The sequence below is a fragment of the Pseudorasbora parva genome, chromosome 4 (assembly GCF_024679245.1).
Source record: "Pseudorasbora parva isolate DD20220531a chromosome 4, ASM2467924v1, whole genome shotgun sequence".
Taxonomy (NCBI): Eukaryota; Metazoa; Chordata; class Actinopteri; order Cypriniformes; family Gobionidae; genus Pseudorasbora; species Pseudorasbora parva.
The window spans coordinates 41789-63456 of record NC_090175.1 but is presented as its reverse complement, the minus strand read 5'-3'; the positions used below and the strand labels follow the sequence as shown (position 1 = coordinate 63456).

At 51.9% G+C, this 21668-nt stretch overlaps 2 protein-coding genes across 6 annotated transcripts in view; one reads left to right on the top strand and one right to left on the bottom strand.

Moving 5' to 3' along the window:
* The window catches only part of cdc37 (cell division cycle 37 homolog (S. cerevisiae)), a 28990-nt gene extending 27914 nt beyond the window's left edge, over positions 1 to 1076 (top strand). The window contains exon 8 of the mRNA XM_067440428.1: positions 590 to 1076. Coding sequence (XP_067296529.1) covers positions 590 to 715 — 126 coding nt within the window. The 3' untranslated portion in view covers positions 716 to 1076. The remainder of the gene's footprint in view (positions 1 to 589) is intronic.
* A 382-nt stretch (positions 1077 to 1458) lies between these two features.
* ears2 (glutamyl-tRNA synthetase 2, mitochondrial) lies at positions 1459 to 21422 on the bottom strand. Of its 5 annotated transcripts, XM_067440426.1 has the most exons (11): positions 21195 to 21420; positions 20959 to 21114; positions 20508 to 20697; positions 16627 to 17099; positions 7125 to 7233; positions 5638 to 5791; positions 5554 to 5602; positions 5243 to 5393; positions 5031 to 5160; positions 1694 to 1795; positions 1459 to 1636 (listed from the first exon to the last, which is right to left on the bottom strand). In XM_067440426.1, the coding sequence occupies exons 1-10, from the start codon at positions 21301 to 21303 to the stop codon at positions 1712 to 1714; spliced, it is 1605 nt and encodes a 534-aa protein (XP_067296527.1). In that variant the 5' UTR covers positions 21304 to 21420; the 3' UTR covers positions 1459 to 1636; positions 1694 to 1711. The 5 variants fall into 5 exon arrangements, 3 of the variants coding, with proteins under 3 accessions (XP_067296527.1, XP_067296526.1, XP_067296528.1); XM_067440425.1 differs by having other exon boundaries at positions 1459 to 1795; positions 21195 to 21419; XR_010904651.1 differs by having other exon boundaries at positions 1605 to 1795; positions 5475 to 5602.
* Positions 21423 to 21668: the final 246 nt, after the last annotated feature.

Sequence of the window (21668 nt, the reverse complement as noted above, 5' to 3'; positions counted from 1 at the left end):
TGTCTGAGTGCTGGGGGCGTGTCTGAGTGCTGTGGGCGTGTGTGAGTGCTGGGGGCGTGTGTGAGTGCTGGGGGCGTGTCTGAATGTTGTGGGCGTGTCTGAGTGCTGTGGCGTGTCTGTATGCTGTGGGTGTGTCTGAGTGCTGTGGGCGTGTCTGAGTGCTGGGGGTGTGTCTAAGTGGGCGTGTCTGAGTGCTGTGGGCGTGTCTGAGTGCTGTGGGCGTGTCTGAGTGCTGTGGGCGTGTCTGAGTGCTGTGGGCGTGTCTGAGTGCTGTGGGCGTGTCTGAGTGCTGTGGGCGTGTCTGAGTGCTGTGGGCGTGTCCGAGTGCCGTGGGCGTGTCCGAGTGCCGTGGGCGTGTCCGAGTGCCGTGGGCATGTCCGAGTGCCGTGGGCGTGTCTGAAAGATGTGGGCGTGTCTGAGTGATGTGTGGGCGTGTCCGAGTGCCGTGGGCGTGTCCGAGTGCCGTGGGCGTGTCCGAGTGCTGTGGGCGTGTCCGAGTGCTGTGGGCGTGTCCGAGTGCTGTGGGCGTGTCCGAGTGCCGTGGGCGTGTCCGAGTGCTGTGGTGTCACTGATATTGTTCCTCTTGCAGGAGGCCAAATACCACATGAAGCGCTGCATTGAGTCAGGATTGTGGGTCCCGAATTCTCGTGGGGAGGAAGAGGGAGATAAAGAGGAAGAGCCGCAGTATGAGGAGGTGAAGAAAGAAGATCAGTGATTGGTCCATGCACACACACCGAAGGCCAAAGCAGTTTCCAGTTAACCGATCATGATGAAGTGTTGCTGAGGGGTCGCGATCCTGGCACACACACATACACTCTCCTCTTCCTCTGTTCTGTTACTGTTGATGTTTAATTTATGCACCGTTTGTTTGACCAATAGTGCGAGCCGATTCTCTTTAAGCGCTTTATGTGTGTGATTGGCCGTTTCCCACAGACGTTTAACAGAATGAGTGTGCAGTATTACACGCTTCAGATGAAAACTATTAATGAACTCATTTAGTCTCTTTTATCAGATTGCTCTGCTCTGTTAGTGCTGATGCTCAGTTTGTCAGAATAAAACCGTGGGCTGATGGGCAATCTGTGTGTGTGTATTTCTGTCTGTGACTGTAACGTGTTTGTATTGGTGCAGTGCTGATGCAAGAAACTATTCAATTCTTTACCTGCTATTTATGGGAAGTTGAGAAAATGATCAGAGTTCAAATCTGGTCTGTTTCTTAAGCAGAACTGAAGCAGCTTGTTCCTTCATTTCTGGATCTGCACCATAAAGTAAACATTTCATCGTAGGGTTTATCATTTGGGATCAACCAGTCTTTTCTGTAGGATCACGAGTCTCTTAAACCTCTGGTGAGTTATTTCAGTGATACTACATGTTTTTTGTTGTATTTTTGCTGTTTCGTTTTTTTTGTATTTCAGTTTTAGTTTCAGTTATTTTAAGTGAAATAAATGAAAATGAGAAATGTTTCCTTTGGCAACTGTTTGTAAACAGTACTGTTTATTTCAAGTACATTATGATGATTCCGATTAAAACACAGACTGACAGCAACACAACGAACACAAGCGTCTGTCGTCTAACCGCAGACACTGATCTAACCCAGGAGCCAGAGATCAGTGTTTACATCCACTTTACTCAGCACAGAACCGCAGACACTGATCAAACCCAGGTCAGGGTTTATATCCACTTTACTCAGCACAGATGGAGTGGTTGGTTCCAGTCAGGACTCTAGAGCGCTCTGAAGACGAACACACACCTCCTGCTCACCCAGAGAAAGCATCATCTCCGCCACACTGGGGCCCTTCTGCAGACGGAGAGAAGAGCAAGTGTTAATGATAACATTACTGCTGTGAGTGTGTGTGAGTATAGCCTGAGTATAGCGAGTGTGTGTGAGTACAGCGAGTGTATGTGAGTACAGCCTGAGTACAGCGAGTGTGTGTGAGTATAGCCTGAGTACAGCGAGTGTGTGTGAGTACAGCCTGAGTACAGCGAGTGTGTGTGAGTACAGCCTGAGTACAGCGAGTGTGTGTGAGTACAGCCTGAGTACAGCGAGTGTGTCTGAGTATAGCCTGAGTACAGCGAGTGTCTGTGAGTATAGCCTGAATACAGCGAGTGTGTGTGAGTATAGCCTGAGTACAGCGAGTGTGTGTGAGTATAGCCTGAGTACAGCGAGTGTGTGTGAGTATAGCCTGAGTACAGCGAGTGTCTGTGAGTATAGCCTGAATACAGCGAGTGTGTGTGAGTATAGCCTGAGTACAGCGAGTGTGTGTGAGTATAGCCTGAGTACAGCGAGTGTGTGTGAGTATAGCGAGTGTGTGTGAGTATAGCCTGAGTACAGCGAGTGTCTGTGAGTACAGCCTGAGTACAGCGAGTGTGCGTGAGTATAGTCTGAGTACAGCGAGTGTGTGTGAGTATAGCCTGAGTACAGCGAGTGTGCGTGAGTATAGTCTGAGTACAGCGAGTGTGCGTGAGTATAGTCTGAGTACAGCGAGTGTGTGTGAGTATAGCCTGAGTACAGCGAGTGTGCGTGAGTATAGTCTGAGTACAGCGAGTGTGTGTGAGTATAGTCGGAGTACAGCGAGTGTGTCTGAGTACAGCGAGTGTGTGTGAGTATAGCCTGAGTACAGCGAGTGTGTGTGAGTATAGCCTGAGTACAGCGAGTGTCTGTGAGTACAGCGAGTGTGCGTGAGTATAGTCTGAGTACAGCGAGTGTGTGTGAGTATAGCCTGAGTACAGCGAGTGTGCGTGAGTATAGTCTGAGTACAGCGAGTGTGTGTGAGTATAGTCTGAGTACAGCGAGTGTGTGTGAGTATAGTCGGAGTACAGCGAGTGTGTCTGAGTACAGCGAGTGTGTGTGAGTATAGCCTGAGTACAGCGAGTGTGTGTGAGTATAGCCTGAGTACAGCGAGTGTCTGTGAGTACAGCGAGTGTGCGTGAGTATAGTCTGAGTACAGCGAGTGTGTGTGAGTATAGCCTGAGTACAGCGAGTGTGCGTGAGTATAGTCTGAGTACAGCGAGTGTGTGTGAGTATAGTCTGAGTACAGCGAGTGTGCGTGAGTATAGTCTGAGTACAGCGAGTGTGTGTGAGTATAGCCTGAATACAGCGAGTGTGCGTGAGTATAGTCTGAGTACAGCGAGTGTGTGTGAGTATAGCCTGAGTACAGCGAGTGTGCGTGAGTATAGTCTGAGTACAGCGAGTGTGTGTGAGTATAGTCTGAGTACAGCGAGTGTGTCTGAGTACAGCGAGTGTGTGTGAGTATAGCCTGAGTACAGCGAGTGTGTGTGAGTATAGCCTGAGTATAGCGAGTGTCTGAGTACAGCGAGTGTGTGTGAGTACAGCCTGAGTACAGCGAGTGTGTCTGAGTATAGCCTGAGTACAGCGAGTGTCTGTGAGTACAGCCTGAGTACAGCGAGTGTCTGTGAGTATAGCCTGAGTACAGCGAGTGTGTGTGAGTATAGCCTGAGTACAGCGAGTGTGTGTGAGTATAGCCTGAGTACAGCGAGTGTGTGTGAGTATAGCGAGTGTGTGTGAGTATAGCCTGAGTACAGCGAGTGTCTGTGAGTACAGCCTGAGTACAGCGAGTGTGCGTGAGTATAGTCTGAGTACAGCGAGTGTGTGTGAGTATAGTCTGAGTACAGCGAGTGTGTGTGAGTATAGCCTGAGTACAGCGAGTGTCTGTGAGTATAGTCTGAGTACAGCGAGTGTGTGTGAGTATAGTCGGAGTACAGCGAGTGTGTCTGAGTACAGCGAGTGTGTGTGAGTATAGCCTGAGTACAGCGAGTGTCTGTGAGTATAGCCTGAATACAGCGAGTGTGTGTGAGTATAGTCTGAGTACAGCGAGTGTGTGTGAGTATAGCCTGAATACAGCGAGTGTGCGTGAGTATAGTCTGAGTACAGCGAGTGTGTGTGAGTATAGTCTGAGTACAGCGAGTGTGTGTGAGTATAGCCTGAGTACAGCGAGTGTGCGTGAGTATAGTCTGAGTACAGCGAGTGTGTGTGAGTATAGTCTGAGTACAGCGAGTGTGTGTGAGTATAGCCTGAGTACAGCGAGTGTGTGTGAGTATAGTCTGAGTACAACGAGTGTTTGTGAGTATAGTCTGAGTACAGCGAGTGTGTGTGAGTATAGCCTGAGTACAGCGAGTGTTTGTGAGTATAGTCTGAGTACAGCGAGTGTGTGTGAGTATAGCCTGAGTACAGCGAGTGTGTGTGAGTATAGCCTGAGTACAGCGAGTGTCTGTGAGTATAGCCTGAATACAGCGAGCGTTTGTGAGTATAGTCTGAGTACAGCGAGTGTGTGTGAGTATAGTCTGAGTACAGCGAGTGTGTGTGAGTATAGTCTGAGTACAGCGAGTGTTTGTGAGTATAGTCTGAGTAAAGCGAGTGTCTGTGAGTACAGCGAGTGTGTGTGAGTATAGCCTGAGTACAGCGAGTGTGTGTGAGTACAGCGAGTGTGTGTGAGTACAGCGAGTGTGTGTGAGTATAGCCTGAGTACAGCGAGTGTGTGTGAGTACAGCCTGAGTACAGCGAGTGTGTGTGAGTATAGTCTGAGTACAGCGAGTGTGTGTGAGTATAGCCTGAGTACAGCAAGTGTGTGTGAGTATGGCCTGAGTACAGCGAGTGTGTGTGAGTATGGCCTGAGTACAGCGAGTGTGTGTGAGTATAGCCTGAGTACAGCAAGTGTGTGTGAGTATTGTCTTAGTACTTTCATAACGCTGCTGTATCTGGTCTGAGTATAGTGTGTGAGAGTATAGTGTGTGTGTGTGAGTGAGTATAGTGTGTGAGAGTATATTGTGTGAGTATAGTGTGTGTCATCACACCTGCTGGTCACTCAGAGCCAGTCTCAGTACTCTCATCACGCTGCTGTATCTGGTGTGAGTATAGTGTGTGTGTGTGTGTGTGAGTATAGTGTGTGTCTTCCCACCTGCTGGTCACTCAGAGCCAGTCTCAGTACTCTCATCACGCTACTGTATCTGGTGTGAGTATAGTGTGTGTGTGTGTGTGTGTGTGTGTGTGTGTGTGTGTGTGTGTGTCATCACACCTGCTGGTCACTCAGAGCCAGTCTCAGTACTCTCATCACGCTGCTGTATCTGGTGTTTATTCTGCTGGCCATCAGCTTCAGCTCACGGTTCAGTTGCTCTGTGGACAAGAAGCCACCGGCTCCAACCAGCCTAAGCCCAAACAAACACACACAGAGACAAGTGAACACACTGCTGACACCCACACACACACACCCAGGTGTAAGCGACTGACTGTATGACGGCCGCTGTGATGTGGGCTGCTTCTGCGCTCTCGTCCTTCAGCTGCTGCAGAGACACTACAGGACGAATCCACAGGTAAGAGTACGAGCGATCCAGCAGCTCCTGCAGAGAACTGATGTGGCCCTGAGACACACACACACACACACACAGGTAAGAGTATGAGCGATCCAGCAGCTCCTGCAGAGAACTGATGTGGCCCTGAGACACACACACACACACACACAGGTAAGAGTATGAGCGAACCAGCAGCTCCTGCAGAGAACTGATGTGGCCCTGAGACACACACACACACACACACACACAGGTAAGAGTATGAGCGATCCAGCAGCTCCTGCAGAGAACTGATGTGGCCCTGAGACACACACACACACACACAGTGTTCTGTACCTTGCGCAGCTGCAGGACTCTCTGTATGTATTGCGGCTCCAGGACTGTGTGGTCGCTGATATCTGAGCCGTGTGTGTGAAGAACTCGTTGACGCAGCTCGTCCTGCAGATGCACACACATGTGCGGATCCTCAATCCTGCGCTGCAGATGAACCCTGCGTCACAAACCACACACACTAACTCCTGTGAGTATCATCACACACACTCTCAGACCACACTCATCTATCACACACACTCTCAGACCACACTCGTCTATCACACACACTAACTCCTGTAAGCATCATCACACACTCTCAGAAGCACACACACTCTCAGACCACACTCGTCTATCACACACACTCTCAGACCACACTCGTCTATCACACACACTCTCAGACAACACGCGTCTATCACACACACTCAGACCACACGCGTCTATCACACACACTCTCAGACCACACTCGTCTATCACACACACTCTCAGACCACACGCGTCTATCACACACACTCTCAGACCACACGCGTCTATCACACACACTCTCAGACCACACGCGTCTATCACACACACTCTCAGACCACACGCGTCTATCACACACACTCTCAGACCACACTCGTCTATCACACACACTCTCAGACCAGACTCGTCTATCACACACACTCTCAGACCAGACTCGTCTATCACACACACTCTCAGACCACACTCGTCTATCACACACACTCTCAGACCAGACTAGTCTATCACACACACACTCTCAGACCACACGCGTCTATCACACACACTCTCAGACCAGACTCGTCTATCACACACACTCTCAGACCACACTCGTCTATCACACACACTCTCAGACCACACTCGTCTATCACACACACTCTCAGACCAGACTCGTCTATCACACACACTCTCAGACCACACGCGTCTATCACACACACTCTCAGACCACACTCGTCTATCACACACTCTCAGACCACACTCGTCTATCACACACACTCTGACCACACGCATCTATCACACACACTCTCAGACCACACTCGTCTATCACACACATTCTCAGACCACACTCGTCTATCACACACACTCTCAGACCACACTCGTCTATCACACACACTCTCAGACCACACGCGGTTATCACACACACTCTCAGACCACACTCGTCTATCACACACACTCTCAGACCACACTCGTCTATCACACACACTCTCAGACCACACGCGGTTATCACACACACTCTCAGACCACACTCGTCTATCACACACGCTCTCAGACCACACTCGTCTATCACACACACTCTCAGACCACACGCGGTTATCACACACACTCTCAGACCACACTCGTCTATCACACACACTCTCAGACCACACGCGTCTATCACACACTCTCAGACCACACTCGTCTATCACACACACACTCTTAGCACTAATCCTGATAGGACTATCATCTGATTAATAAGAGACTTACAGTGACGGGATAGGAAAGTGTAATTGGAGTTTTATTTAGAGAATGAAGCGAACCTGTTGAACTCGTCTAATTTGTCCAGATCCAGCAGAGCGGAGTGTGTCGTGATCTTGGAAATGTTAAACTCTTCAATTAATTCATCCAGACGTCTACCGATCCGATTATCTGCAGAAACAAACATCTGATCATCTGACACACGTTTAATGATCTGAGGCATTTTCTGTGTGCGCATGTGTCTGTGTGTCTGTGTGTTTGAGTGAGTGAGTGAGTGAGTGAGTGAGTGAGTGAGTGAGTGAGTGAGTGAGTGAGTGAGTGAGTGAGTGAGAGAATGTGAATCTGTGAGATCGGTGAAGGCACATAAGCATCGTAAGCATCACGTGTTTAGTCTAAAGGCAAACGCGTTTGGATATATTTTTGGCAGAACTGGACTAATAGGATCATACTTCCTGGTTCTAGTAAGAACTCGAGCTGCTGCGTTTTGGACCGTTTTGGAGTTTGTTTATTAAACGAGCAGGGCAACTGCCGAGCCTGAAGACGGCCAAGCGTGAAATAGCGCCGAGCGCGAAGACCGCTGAGCGCGAAGACGGCCGAGCCTGAAGACTGCCAAGCGTGAAATAGCGCCGAGCGGGAAGACAGCCGAGCCTGAAGACGGCCAAGCGTGAAATAGCGCCGAGCGCGAAGACCGCCGAGCGCGAAGACGGCCGAGCCTGAAGACTGCCAAGCGTGAAATAGCGCCGAGCGCGAAGACAGACGAGCGTGAAGACGGCCGAGCCTGAAGACGGCCAAGCGTGAAATAGCGCCGAGCGCGAAGACAGACGAGCGTGAAGACGGCCGAGCCTGAAGACGGCCAAGCGTGAAATAGCGCCGAGCGCGAAGACGGCCGAGCCTGAAGACCGCCGAGCGTGAAGACGGCCGAGCGTGAAGACGGCCGAGCCTGAAGACGGCCGAGCCTGAAGACGGCCAAGCGTGAAATAGCGCCGAGCCTGAAGACGGCCGAGCCTGAAGACGGCCGAGCCTGAAGATGGCCAAGCGTGAAATAGCGCCGAGCCTGAAGATGGCCAAGCGTGAAATAGCGCCGAGCCTGAAGACGGCCGAGCCTGAAGATGGCCAAGCGTGAAATAGCGCCGAGCGCGAAGACGGCCGAGCCTGAAGACGGCCAAGCGTGAAATAGCGCCGAGCGTGAAGACGGCCGAGCCTGAAGACGGCCAAGCGTGAAATAGTGCCGAGCGTGAAGACGGCCGAGCCTGAAGATGGCCAAGCGTGAAATAGTGCCGAGCGTGAAGACGGCCGAGCCTGAAGATGGCCAAGCGTGAAATAGTGCCGAGCGTGAAGACGGCCGAGCCTGAAGACGGCCAAGCGTGAAATAGCGCCGAGCGTGAAGACGGCCGAGCCTGAAGACGGCCAAGCGTGAAATAGTGCCGAGCGTGAAGACGGCCGAGCCTGAAGACGGCCAAGCGTGAAATAGCGCCGAGCGTGAAGACGGCCGAGCCTGAAGACGGCCAAGCGTGAAATAGCGCCGAGCGCGAAGACGGCCATTCTGAAGACGGCCAAGCGTGAAATAGCGCCGAGCCTGAAGACGGCCGAGCGTGAAGACGGCCGAGCGTGAAGAAGGCCGAGCCTGAAGACGGCCAAGCGTGAAATAGCGCCGAGCGTGAAGACGGCCGAGCCTGAAGACGGCCGAGCCTGAAGACGGCCAAGCGTGAAATAGCGCCGAGCGTGAAGACGGCCGAGCCTGAAGACGGCCAAGCGTGAAATGGCGCCGAGCGTGAAATAGCGCCGAGCGTGAAGACGGCCGAGCGTGAAGACGGCCGAGCGTGAAGACGGCCGAGCCTGAAGACGGCCGAGCCTGAAGACGGCCAAGCGTGAAATAGCGCCGAGCGTGAAATAGCGCCGAGCGTGAAATAGCGCCGAGCGTGAAGACGGCCGAGCGTGAAGACGGCCGAGCGTGAAGACGGCCGAGCGTGAAGACGGCCGAGCGTGAAGACGGTCGAGCCTGAAGACGGCCAAGCGTGAAATAGCGCCGAACGCGAAGACCGCCGAGCATGAAGACAGCCAAGCGTGAAGACGGCCAAGCGTGAAGACGGCCGAGCGTGAAGACAGCCAAGCGTGAAGACGGCCGAGCCTGAAGACGGCCAAGCGTGAAATAGCGCCGAGCGTGAAGACGGCCGAGCCTGAAGACGGCCAAGCGTGAAATAGCGCCGAGCGTGAAGACGGCCGAGCCTGAAGACGGCCAAGCGTGAAATAGCGCCGAGCGCGAAGACGGCCAATCTGAAGACGGCCAAGCGTGAAATAGCGCCGAGCCTGAAGACGGCCGAGCGTGAAGACGGCCGAGCGTGAAGAAGGCCGAGCCTGAAGACGGCCAAGCGTGAAATAGCGCCGAGCGTGAAGACGGCCGAGCCTGAAGACGGCCGAGCCTGAAGACGGCCAAGCGTGAAATAGCGCCGAGCGTGAAGACGGCCGAGCCTGAAGACGGCCAAGCGTGAAATGGCGCCGAGCGTGAAGACGGCCGAGCGTGAAGACGGCCAAGCGTGAAGACGGCCGAGCGTGAAGACGGCCGAGCGTGAAGACGGCCGAGCCTGACGACGGCCGAGCCTGAAGACGGCCAAGCGTGAAATAGCGCCGAGTGCGAAGACCGCCGAGCCTGAAGACGGCCAAGCGTGAAGACGGCCGAGCGTGAAGACGGCCGAGCCTGAAGACGGCCGAGCCTGAAGACGGCCAAGCGTGAAATAGCGCCGAGTGTGAAGACGGCCGAGCCTGAAGACGGCCAAGCGTGAAATGGCGCCGAGCGTGAAATAGCGCCGAGCGTGAAGACGGCCGAGCGTGAAGACGGCCGAGCCTGAAGACGGCCAAGCGTGAAATAGCGCCGAGCGTGAAATAGCGCCGAGCGTGAAGACGGCCGAGCGTGAAGACGGCCAAGCGTGAAGACGGCCGAGCGTGAAGACGGCCGAGCGTGAAGACGGCCGAGCCTGAAGACGGCCGAGCCTGAAGACGGCCAAGCGTGAAATAGCGCCGAGTGCGAAGACCGCCGAGCCTGAAGACGGCCAAGCGTGAAGACGGCCGAGCGTGAAGACGGCCGAGCGTGAAGACGGCCGAGCCTGAAGACGGCCAAGCGTGAAATAGCGCCGAGCGCGAAGACCGCCGAGCGTGAAGACGGCCAAGCGTGAAATAGCGCCGAACGCGAAGACCGCCGAGCATGAAGACAGCCAAGCGTGAAGACGGCCAAGCGTGAAGACGGCCGAGCCTGAAGACGGCCAAGCGTGAAATGGCGCCGAGCGTGAAATAGCGCCGAGCGTGAAGACGGCCGAGCGTGAAGACGGCCGAGCCTGAAGACGGCCAAGCGTGAAATAGCGCCGAGCGTGAAATAGCGCCGAGCGTGAAGACGGCCGAGCGTGAAGACGGCCAAGCGTGAAGACGGCCGAGCGTGAAGACGGCCGAGCGTGAAGACGGCCGAGCGTGAAGACGGCCGAGCCTGAAGACGGCCAAGCGTGAAATAGCGCCGAGCGCGAAGACCGCCGAGCGTGAAGACGGCCAAGCGTGAAATAGCGCCGAACGCGAAGACCGCCGAGCATGAAGACAGCCAAGCGTGAAGACGGCCAAGCGTGAAGACGGCCGAGCGTGAAGACAGCCAAGCGTGAAGACGGCCGAGCCTGAAGACGGCCAAGCGTGAAATAGCGCCGAGCGTGAAGACGGCCGAGCCTGAAGACGGCCAAGCGTGAAATAGCGCCGAACGCGAAGACCGCCGAGCGTGAAGACGGCCGAGCCTGAAGACGGCCAAGCGTGAAATAGCGCCGAACGCGAAGACCGCCGAGCGTGAAGACGGCCGAGCCTGAAGACGGCCAAGCGTGAAATAGCGCCGAACGCGAAGACCGCCGAGCGCGAAGACAGCCGAGCCTGAAGACTGCCGAGCGTGAAGACAGCCAAGCGTGAAGACGGCCGAGCCTGAAGACGGCCAAGCGTGAAATAGCGCCGAGCGTGAAGACGGCCGAGCCTGAAGACGGCCAAGCGTGAAATAGCGCCGAACGCGAAGACCGCCGAGTGTGAAGACGGCCGAGCCTGAAGACGGCCAAGCGTGAAATAGCGCCGAGCGGGAAGACAGCCGAGCCTGAAGACGGCCAAGCGTGAAATAGCGCCGAGCGCGAAGACCGCCGAGCGTGAAGACGGCCGAGCCTGAAGACGGCCAAGCGTGAAATAGCGCCGAGCGCGAAGACCGCCGAGCGCGAAGACGGCCGAGCCTGAAGACTGCCAAGCGTGAAATAGCGCCGAGCGTGAAGACGGCCGAGCCTGAAGACGGCCAAGCGTGAAATAGCGCCGAGCGCGAAGACGGCCGAGCCTGAAGACCGCCGAGCGTGAAGACGGCCAAGCCTGAAGACGGCCAAGCGTGAAGACGGCCGAGCGTGAAGACGGCCGAGCCTGAAGACGGCCAAGCGTGAAATAGCGCCGAGCGCGAAGACGGCCGAGCGCGAAGACGGCCGAGCGCGAAGACGGCCGAGCCTGAAGACGGCCAAGCGTGAAATAGCGCCAAGCGTGAAATAGCGCCGAGCGCGAAGACCGCCGAGCGTGAAGACGGCCAAGCGTGAAGACGGCCGAGCCTGAAGACGGCCGAGCCTGAAGACGGCCAAGCGTGAAATAGCGCCAAGCGTGAAATAGCGCCGAGCGCGAAGACCGCCGAGCGTGAAGACGGCCAAGCGTGAAGACGGCCGAGCCTGAAGACGGCCAAGCGTGAAATAGCGCCGAGCGCGAAGACCGCCGAGCGTGAAGACGGCCGAGCCTGAAGACGGCCAAGCGTGAAATAGCGCCGAACGCGAAGACCGCCGAGCGTGAAGACGGCCGAGCCTGAAGACGGCCAAGCGTGAAATAGCGCAGAGCGCGAAGACGGCCGAGCCTGAAGACGGCCAAGCGTGAAATCGCGCCGAGCGTGAAGACGGCCGAGCCTGAAGACGGCCAAGCGTGAAATAGCGCCGAGCGCGAAGACAGCCGAGCCTGAAGACGGCCAAGCGTGAAATAGCGCCGAGCGCGAAGACGGCCGAGCCTGAAGACGGCCAAGCCTGAAGACGGCCAAGCGTGAAATAGCGCCGAGCGTGAAGACGGCCAAGCGTGAAATAGCGCCGAGCGTGAAGACGGCCAGGCGTGAAATAGCGCCGAGCGCGAAGACCACCGAGCATGAAGACTGGAGCGTTTGAACGAAGAGCGTTTCATCTGGTTATTTCTCTGATCTGTATTCACCATGTGCTTTCAAATCTCTATTGGAATTGCCAGTCTGCTGTAAACAAAGCAGACTTTATTTCGTCTCATTCTCAGCTCAGCCTCATGGCCCTAACTGAGACCTGGATCAAACCAGAGGACACTGCCACTCCTGCAGCCCTCTCAACCAATTTAACTTTTTCACACACTCCTCGGCCTATTGGGAGGGGTGGGGGTAGTGGTAGTGGTTTGCTTATCTCAAATGATTGGAAATATGATCCCTTACCATCTCTATCGGGCAGTTCATTTGAATCGCACTCAATCACTATTGCTCACCCTGTTAAAATCCATGTGGTAGTGGTCTATCGTCCTCCAGGTCACCTCTGTAACTTTGTGGAGGAGTTGGATGTGTTACTTTCTAGCTTCTCTGAGGATGGAACTCCTCTGGTTCTGCTAATTGACTTCAACATCCATCTTGATAAACACCTAGCCACAGACTTCACCACTCTAACAAGTTAGTATCTACTACGGCTACTCACAAATCAGGTAACCAATTAGACCTTGTCTACACGCTACTGCTCCACGCTACTGGCTGTCTGATGTTCTCCGTGAACATTGCTCTGGACTCAGGGCGGCAGAGAGGAAATAGCGGAAATATAGTCTTCTCTCTTCTTTCTTTACAAACGTTTCCATACTACCACAACAAAATCAACAATTGCTCTGACTCTCGCACACTCTTTAAAACATTCTCCTCTCTTCTTTGTCCCACTCCTCCCCCTCCTTCATCAACTCTTACAGCTGATGAATTTGCATCATTTTTCTCAACCGAAACCTTCTTCATCAGCAAACAGTTCTCCTCACCACAAACTGACACGCACATCTCAACAACTAACACGAACACGCTTCCATCCTTCTCTCCGAGGCAGATATTTCTAAACTCAAACTTGATCCTATACCCACTCACCTCCTTCAGGCCATTTCTTCTTCAATCACTCCTGCACTCACTCACATTGTCAACACTTCTCTTCACACGGGAACCTTTCCCACAGCATTTAAGCAGGCTCGGGTAACCCCACTGCTTAAGAAACCCTCTCTGAATCCAGCACTTTTAGAAAACTACCGACCGGTATCCCTTCTGCCTTTCATTGCAAAGACCCTTGAGCGAGTTGTGTTCAATCAACTCTCTATGTTTCTTGAACGGGACAACCTCCTAGACAACAACCAATCCGGCTTCAAAAGCGGCCACTCGACTGAATCCTCAGTGCTCATCCTGCTGGATCTGTCTGCTGCTTTTGACACAGTTAACCACCAGATCCTCCTGTCAACACTTAAGAAGACGGGGATCTCAGGATCTGCTCTCCAGTGGTTCAGGTCTTACCTCTCTGGTAGGTCCTACAGGGTGTCATGGAGAGGTGAAGTGTCTAAAGCCCCTTTCACACTGTGATTCTGGCAAATACACGGATAATGCGACCCGGCATTTGTTCCAGGGTCGCTAGATTTGGTCCATTCACACTGCCAGCAAAATACCGTAATATGTGCGCTTTCACCCACAACCCGTAACGGTCCCGGGTCGAGTTGACACGTGACATCCTGATGTGACGTATAACGGCGAGCGATCTCCGCTTCGGCGCGGATAGTAAGGAGCTCCGTGGTCTCGACTTGTGTCCAGTTTGCGCTCATTTCTGCTTGTTTAATTTTTGTTTCTTTTGTATACGAACACTCTCTGCGTTTAAAACACCGACGAGCTCTTCTGGCACTGCAGGGTTGTGTTATTGAAAAAAACAAGCTCTAGGAGTCGCACGATAACTACGTACACATTGCGGCATTAGTTTCGGCTTTTGTTCACACAGCGTTCGTCCCGGGTCGAATACCGCAATATTACTAGGTCCCCGACCCGGGTCGAATTCGGTAATCAATCCCGGGACGTGGTTGCTTTCACACAGAAGGTGACCCGGCAATGTTCCGGGAATATTTCGGGTCCGACGTGCAGTGTGAAAGGGGCTTAAGTCACATCATCTAGCTACTGGGGTAAATTGCTTGGGATTCAGACATAGTTAACATGATTATTGAGGGACTGATTAATTAATTCAGGAGATAGCAATACATGAAATGCCTAACCTTGCTCCAGTAGATGTTGTGCTAGTCTAATACCATAATTTTTAAATGAGCTTCAGCCTACATTGAGTAGTTATTTTAGTGACTGATGCTGTTTGAATTATAATGTGGTAGGCTATCGTAGATGGTCTATTTCCCTGTTATCTAACTAAAAAAGGCTATGATGGTTTTCTGTTGCTCGGTCGGGGTCGGATCAGATGGCATCATGGCACAGACGTGAGCTTCTGACGGTCAAAAGGATAGCGTAGCATGCTGTAGACTAGTGCTACTCCGCTAACGTTAGGCATTCACTCAAACTAAACTCACGGTGATAATGAAGCCAGTGTGGCCATCCATCAGCCTACAACTATGTTTTGCTTTTCCTATTTCTTCCATTGACATTCGATCAGTAGCTTACATGACACTAGAAGTTCTGTCTCTTCCTACTTTTACTTCAGGCAGTAACTGGCAATGAGTTCGATCTTTAAAAGAGATCTAAAGTTTCCTAATATTAGTCATGAATTTCCCCTGCTGAAGATAATTATGCTCTGCTATGATTTTGTAGATGGACCGTTTTGAGAATACTTCTGTAGCGCCACTTTTGACGACGTCCACTCGCTTTAGCCTCCTCACCCACAGGTTTTGCTGGATATATTAAATTTTTTCTGAAGGAAATCGATACAATCCTACACCTTTTGTGGTATATCTGACGGCGTAACCCCAAACACAACACGTTTTCATCATAGTTTCAACTTTAATCAACAACAATGTTCTTAACTATGTAACCGTGTACAGTAGCCGGCTGGATCTCTTCAGTGTGTAAGGAGAAGCCGCTCGCGTTCTGCCACCTGGGTGCCGATTGTTTACAAACATTCTGAAATGCCGTATGCTGATGACACTCAACTCTACTTCTCATTTCAACCAGATGATCCTACAGTTGGTGTTCGTATCCCTGCCTGCCTGACAGACTTTTTTTAAAAATTAGTTTTAATAGTTTTATAGTACAATAAACATTAACCTCAAAGGGAGAGATGCATAGTACCGGGTTTTAGCTCGAGCTAATTTTTTCTGACTTAATTTCTGACTGGATGAAGCTTCAACTTAATCTGGCAAAGACACAATTACTTGTTGTCCACACACTTATATCACACTATCCAACCCAGCACTTCATCAAAATTCCTCCATTTAGCTCGGTTCATCAACCATAACTCCATCCAGGACAGCCAGGAACCTTGGAGTCGTGATTGATGACCAGTTAAACTTCACTGACCACATTACTGCAACAGCCCGGTCCTGCAGATTTGCTTTATACAACATTAGAAAGATTAGACCCTTCCTATCAGAACAGCCTGCACAACTCCTGGTTCAAGCTCTTGTTCTATCCAGACTGGACTATTGTAATGCTCTTCTGGCTGGGCTTCCAGCATGCACTATCAAACCCTTGCAGCTGATCCAGAATGCCGCGGCGAGAGTGGTCTTTAATGAGCCGAAGAGAGCTCACGTTACGCCTCTCTTCATCAGACTGCACTGGCTGCCAATGGCTGCTCGCATCAAATTCATGGCACTGGTGCAAAGCAACCACTGGCTCTGCACCAATATACCTAGAGTCGCTTGTTCAGACTTACACACCCTCCAGAAGCTTGCGTTCTGTGAGTGAGCGACGCCTCGTGGTTCCATCCCAAAGAGGCATGAAATCGCTCTCACAGACCTTTTCCTGGACCGTTCCCACCTGGTGGAATGACCTGCCGATATCAATTCGTGCTGCGGAGTCTGTAGCCATTTTCAAAAAACATCTTAAGACACATCTTTTCCAACTGCACCTGACCAATAAAGACTAGCACTTAACTATCCATTAAATGTTCTTTTTGTTTGTCACAAACAAAAAAATGTTTGTGAACTGTGCTTGATTACCTGAGACTTCTTACAGCTCTTACAGGTTGTTGGCCTAGTTTGTTTCGTTGCTTTTATTGCTCTCCGCTTTTTGTAAGTCGCTTTGGATAAAAGTGTCTGCTAAATGATTACATTTAAATATAAATGTAGATCATTACAATAATCTAGCCTTGAGATCATGTACGCATGTACTAACTGTAGGTTTACTACTTGTGGATGGAAGTGTTTTGGACCAGCTGGAGTTTGTTTATTAAGAGAGCAGGGCAACCACCCAGTAGGGGATTACAATAGTCCAGCCTTGAGTTCATGAGAGTAAGAATGTGTGTGTGTTTTATTATAATTTATATAGATTATATTGTGTTTTTAAGCACTATAGAATGAGATCAGACTGACTGTTGAAGCCTGATCCGGCGTGTGTGATGAGGTCTAGCAGACTCTCCGGCAACACGCCCTGCTCTCTGAAGCGCTGGAGGAAGATCTGGCCCTGCCGTTTGGAGAGTTTGGTTCCATCGCGGTTGAGCAACAGAGGCAGGTGAGCGTAGGCCGGCGGGCTCCAGCCCAGCGCATGGTGCAGCTGCAGGTGTTTGGCTGTTGAGATCAGCCACTCCGAGCCGCGCAGCACGTGACTGATGCGCATGTGATGGTCATCCACCACGCTAGCCAGGTGATAGGTGGGAAACCCGTCGGCCTTCAGGATGACCGGATCGCCCTCCACCGCCGCCACCTCGTGACGAGTCCAGCCGAACACCAGATCCTGGAACGGCTCCGCACCAACAGCCAGCCGGAAGCGAACCACATGAGGAGTGCCGAGAGCCAGCTTCTCCTGCACCTGTTCCGGCCGCAGATGCCGACAGCGGTTATCATACCTGCAAAAGAGAGACGCGTGACTTATCGTTCGGAAATCATTCCGAAATCGTTAGAAGATGGCGCCTGTGTGTATGGCTGGCCGTCTGCTGTCCTCCCATATGATCAGTATTTTACTGTTTTTATAGACGCGCGACTTATCATACCCGCGAAAGAGAGACACGTGACTTATCATACCCACGAAAGAGAGACGTGACTTATCATACACACGAAAGAGAGACACGTGAATTATCGTACCTGCGAAAGAGAGACGCGTGACTTATCGTACCCGCGAAAGAGACACGTGACTTATCGTACCCGCGAAAGAGAGACACGTGACTTATCGTACCCGCGAAAGAGAGACACGTGACTTATCGTACCCGCGAAAGAGAGACACGTGACTTATCGTACCCGCAAAAGAGAGACACGTGACTTATCGTACCCGCGAAAGAGAGACGCGTGACTTATCGTACCCGCGAAAGAGAGACACGTGACTTATCGTACCTGCGAAAGAGAGACACGTGACTTATCGTACCTGTGAAAGAGACACGCGTGACTTATCGTACCTGCGAAAGAGAGACACGTGACTTATCGTACCTGCGAAAGAGAGACACGTGACTTATCGTACCCGCGAAGGAGCTACACGTGACTTATCGTACCTGCGAAAAAGAGACACGTGACTTATCGTACCCGCGAAAGAGACACACTTGACTTATCGTACCCCCGAAAGAGACACGTGACTTATCGTACCTGCGAAAGAGAGACACGTGACTTATCGTACCCGCGAAAGAGAGACCCGTGACTTATCGTACCCACGAAAGAGAGACACGTGACTTATCGTACCCGCGAAAGAGAGACACGTGATTTATCGTACCCGCGAAAGAGAGACGCGTGACGCGAAAGAGAGACGGCTGGCCGTCTGCTGTCCTCCCATATGATCAGTATTTTACTGTTTTTATATACATTTGTATGCTGCAATTGTTCCACATCTCTGGTCTATGAGAGACGCGCAACTTATCATACCCGCGAAAGAGAGACACGTGACTTATCGTACCTGCGAAAGAGAGACACGTGACTTATCGTACCCGCGAAAGAGAGACACGTGACTTATCGTACCCACGAAAGAGAGACACGGGACTTATCGTACCCGCGAAAGAGAGACACGTGACTTATCGTACCCACGAAAGAGAGACACGGGACTTATCGTACCCGCGAAAGAGAGACACGTGACTTATCGTACCCACGAAAGAGAGACACGGGACTTATCGTACCCGCGAAAGAGAGACACGTGACTTATCGTACCCGCAAAAGAGAGACACGTGACTTATCGTACCCGCGAGAGACACGTGACTTATCGTACCCGCGAGAGACACGTGACTTATCGTACCCGCGAAAGAGAGACACGTGACTTATCGTACCCGCGAGAGACACGTGACTTATCGTACCCGCGAAAGAGAGACGCGTGACTTATCGTACCCGCGAGAGACACGTGACTTATCGTACCCGCGAAAGAGAGACACGTGACTTATCGTACCCGCGAAAGAGAGACACGTGACTTATCGTACCCGCGAAAGAGAGACACGTGACTTATCGTACCTGCGAAAGAGAGACACGGAACTTATCGTACCCGCGAAAGAGAGACGCGTGACTTATCGTACCTCCGAAAGAGAGACACGTGACTTATCGTACCCACGAAAGAGAGACGCGTGACTTATCGTACCCGCGAAAGAGAGACACGTGACTTATCGTACCCACGAAAGAGAGACACGGGACTTATCGTACCCGCGAAAGAGAGACACGTGACTTATCGTACCCACGAAAGAGAGACACGGGACTTATCGTACCCGCGAAAGAGAGACACGTGACTTATCGTACCCGCGAAAGAGAGACACGGGACTTATCGTACCCGCGAAAGAGAGACACGTGACTTATCGTACCCGCGAAAGAGAGACACGTGACTTATCGTACCCGCGAAAGAGAGACACGTGACTTATCGTACCCGCGAAAGAGAGACGCGTGACTTATCGTACCCGCGAAAGAGAGACACGGGACTTATCGTACCCGCGAAAGAGACACGTGACTTATCGTACCCGCGAAAGAGAGACACGTGACTTATCGTACCCGCGAAAGAGAGACACGGGACTTATCGTACCCACGAAAGAGAGACGCGTGACTTATCGTACCCGCGAAAGAGAGACGCGTGACTTATCGTACCCGCGAAAGAGAGACGCGTGACTTATCGTACCCGCGAAAGAGAGACGCGTGACTTATCGTACCCGCGAAAGAGAGACACGCGACTTATCGTACCCGCGAAAGAGAGACACGCGATTTATCGTACCCGCGAAAGAGACACGTGACTTATCGTACCCGCGAAAGAGAGACACGTGACTTATCGTACCCGCGAAAGAGAGACACGTGACTTATCGTACCCGCGAAAGAGAGACGCGTGACTTATCGTACCCGCGAAAGAGAGACGCGTGACTTATCGTACCCGCGAAAGAGAGACGCGTGACTTATCGTACCCGCGAAAGAGAGACGCGTGACTTATCGTACCCGCGAAAGAGAGACGCGTGACTTATCGTACCCGCGAAAGAGAGACACGTGACTTATCGTACCCGCGAAAGAGAGACACGCGATTTATCGTACCCGCGAAAGAGACACGTGACTTATCGTACCTGCGAAAGAGAGACACGTGACTTATCGTACCCGCGAAAGAGAGACACGTGACTTATCGTACCTGCGAAAGAGAGACACGTGACTTATCGTACCCGCGAAAGAGAGACACGTGACTTATCGTACCCACGAAAGAGAGACACGTGACTTATCGTACCCGCGAAAGAGAGACGCGTGACTTATCGTACCCGCGAAAGAGAGACACGTGACTTATCGTACCCGCGAAAGAGAGACACGTGACTTATCGTACCCGCGAAAGAGAGACACGTGACTTATCGTACCCGCGAAAGAGAGACACGTGACTTATCGTACCCGCGAAAGAGAGACACGTGACTTATCGTACCCGCGAAAGAGAGACACGTGACTTATCGTACCCGCGAAAGAGAGACACGCGATTTATCGTCGATTTATCAGGAAAAATTTCCACATTCACAATACAAATTATTAACTTTATTGGGTTGAGTTACTAGGAATATATGTATATATTCATTCATTTATTCATCCATCCATCTATTTATAAATTTTTTTGCTTCTAAGATTGCAAAACTATCAAAATACCTCACTTTCACCAGCAGAGGTCCTCATCGAGCTCTGATTTGAAAAGCTTTGAGTAATGAACCTTTTTCTGATACAAATTTGCTAAAATCTTCACTGGTTCAGAAAGCTTCACTTCGCCATCACTAACCCTATCCTTCAGAACAGATTATAATCTTATTATATTCTATTATAACCCTCTGAGTGTGTATGTGTGTGTTTACCGCGGTACGTGTCCACTCCGCTGGGCGTCTCTCTTCAGCAGCTCCAGCCTCTGATTGGTGCAGAAGCAGTAGTAGGCGTGGCCTGTGTTCAGCAGCGATGATGCGGCCTGTGAGTAGAGCTGCAACCGCTCGGACTGAACATACGGCCCATAATGTCCTCCTCTGCGGCTGCTTTCATCTGGGGGGATTCCTGCAACACACACACACACACACACACACACACGGGTAAATGGAGGCTGAAGTTGGGTGACCTATTCCATAACTCTTGAGGTCACTACTTCTGATGATGCGATTCAGATCAAATGTGGGCGTGGCTTGATTTCGATCTCATGGTAACTTTAAAATAAACCAAGTGCTCGTGCTCATGCGCGGGAGCGCCGGGTTTAAGCAGTCCATGCTCATGCGCATTCACGTGGTCAGGCAGGACAGCCGTGTGCATTGAAGCGCGTACCTGCCCACTCCAGCATGTCTTCAATCGCGTCCGCGGCCCCGGGCACCAGGCGCGCGCGGTCCGTGTCCTCCAGCCGCAGGATGAACGCGCCGCGTCGCTGCTTGGCGAACAGGGCGTTATAGAGAGCCGTGCGGAGTCCTCCGAGATGAAGAAACCCTGAGCATCAGCAGAGCGTTGTAAACACTCAACACTAGAAGCTGCGAGTCAACATTTATCACTTTAATGTTTAGTTTCACCTGTGGGACTCGGAGCGAATCTGACGCGCACCTCGGGCTGTGTCGTGCACACGCTTCTGCGCGCGCCCCCTCTCTTCCAGCACATTCTTCTCAAAACGCAGCCGAACATGTTCACACGTTCAGCGCGCGCCTCTCAGCGCTGTGTGTGTGTGTGTGTGTGTGTGTGTGTGACCCGTCCATCGCTCTGTTCCGCCGCCTCTTCTTCTGGTGTGATGGCCGTACGCTTTACTGCCACCTGGTGTATAACTGTAATAATCTCTCTCTCTCTCTCTCTCTCTCTCTCTCTCTCTCTCTCTCTCTCTCTCTCTCTCTCTCTCTCTCTCTCTCTCTCTCTCTCTCTCTCTCTCTCTCTCTCTCTCATATCTATGGACCTAAATATAAAGGCAGCGAGAGAGAGACTTATCACTTACTCAATTTTATCTTTGGACAAGCAAAGTTAGCTGTTTGGCTGTCCCTTAAAAGTAAAATAGGTGG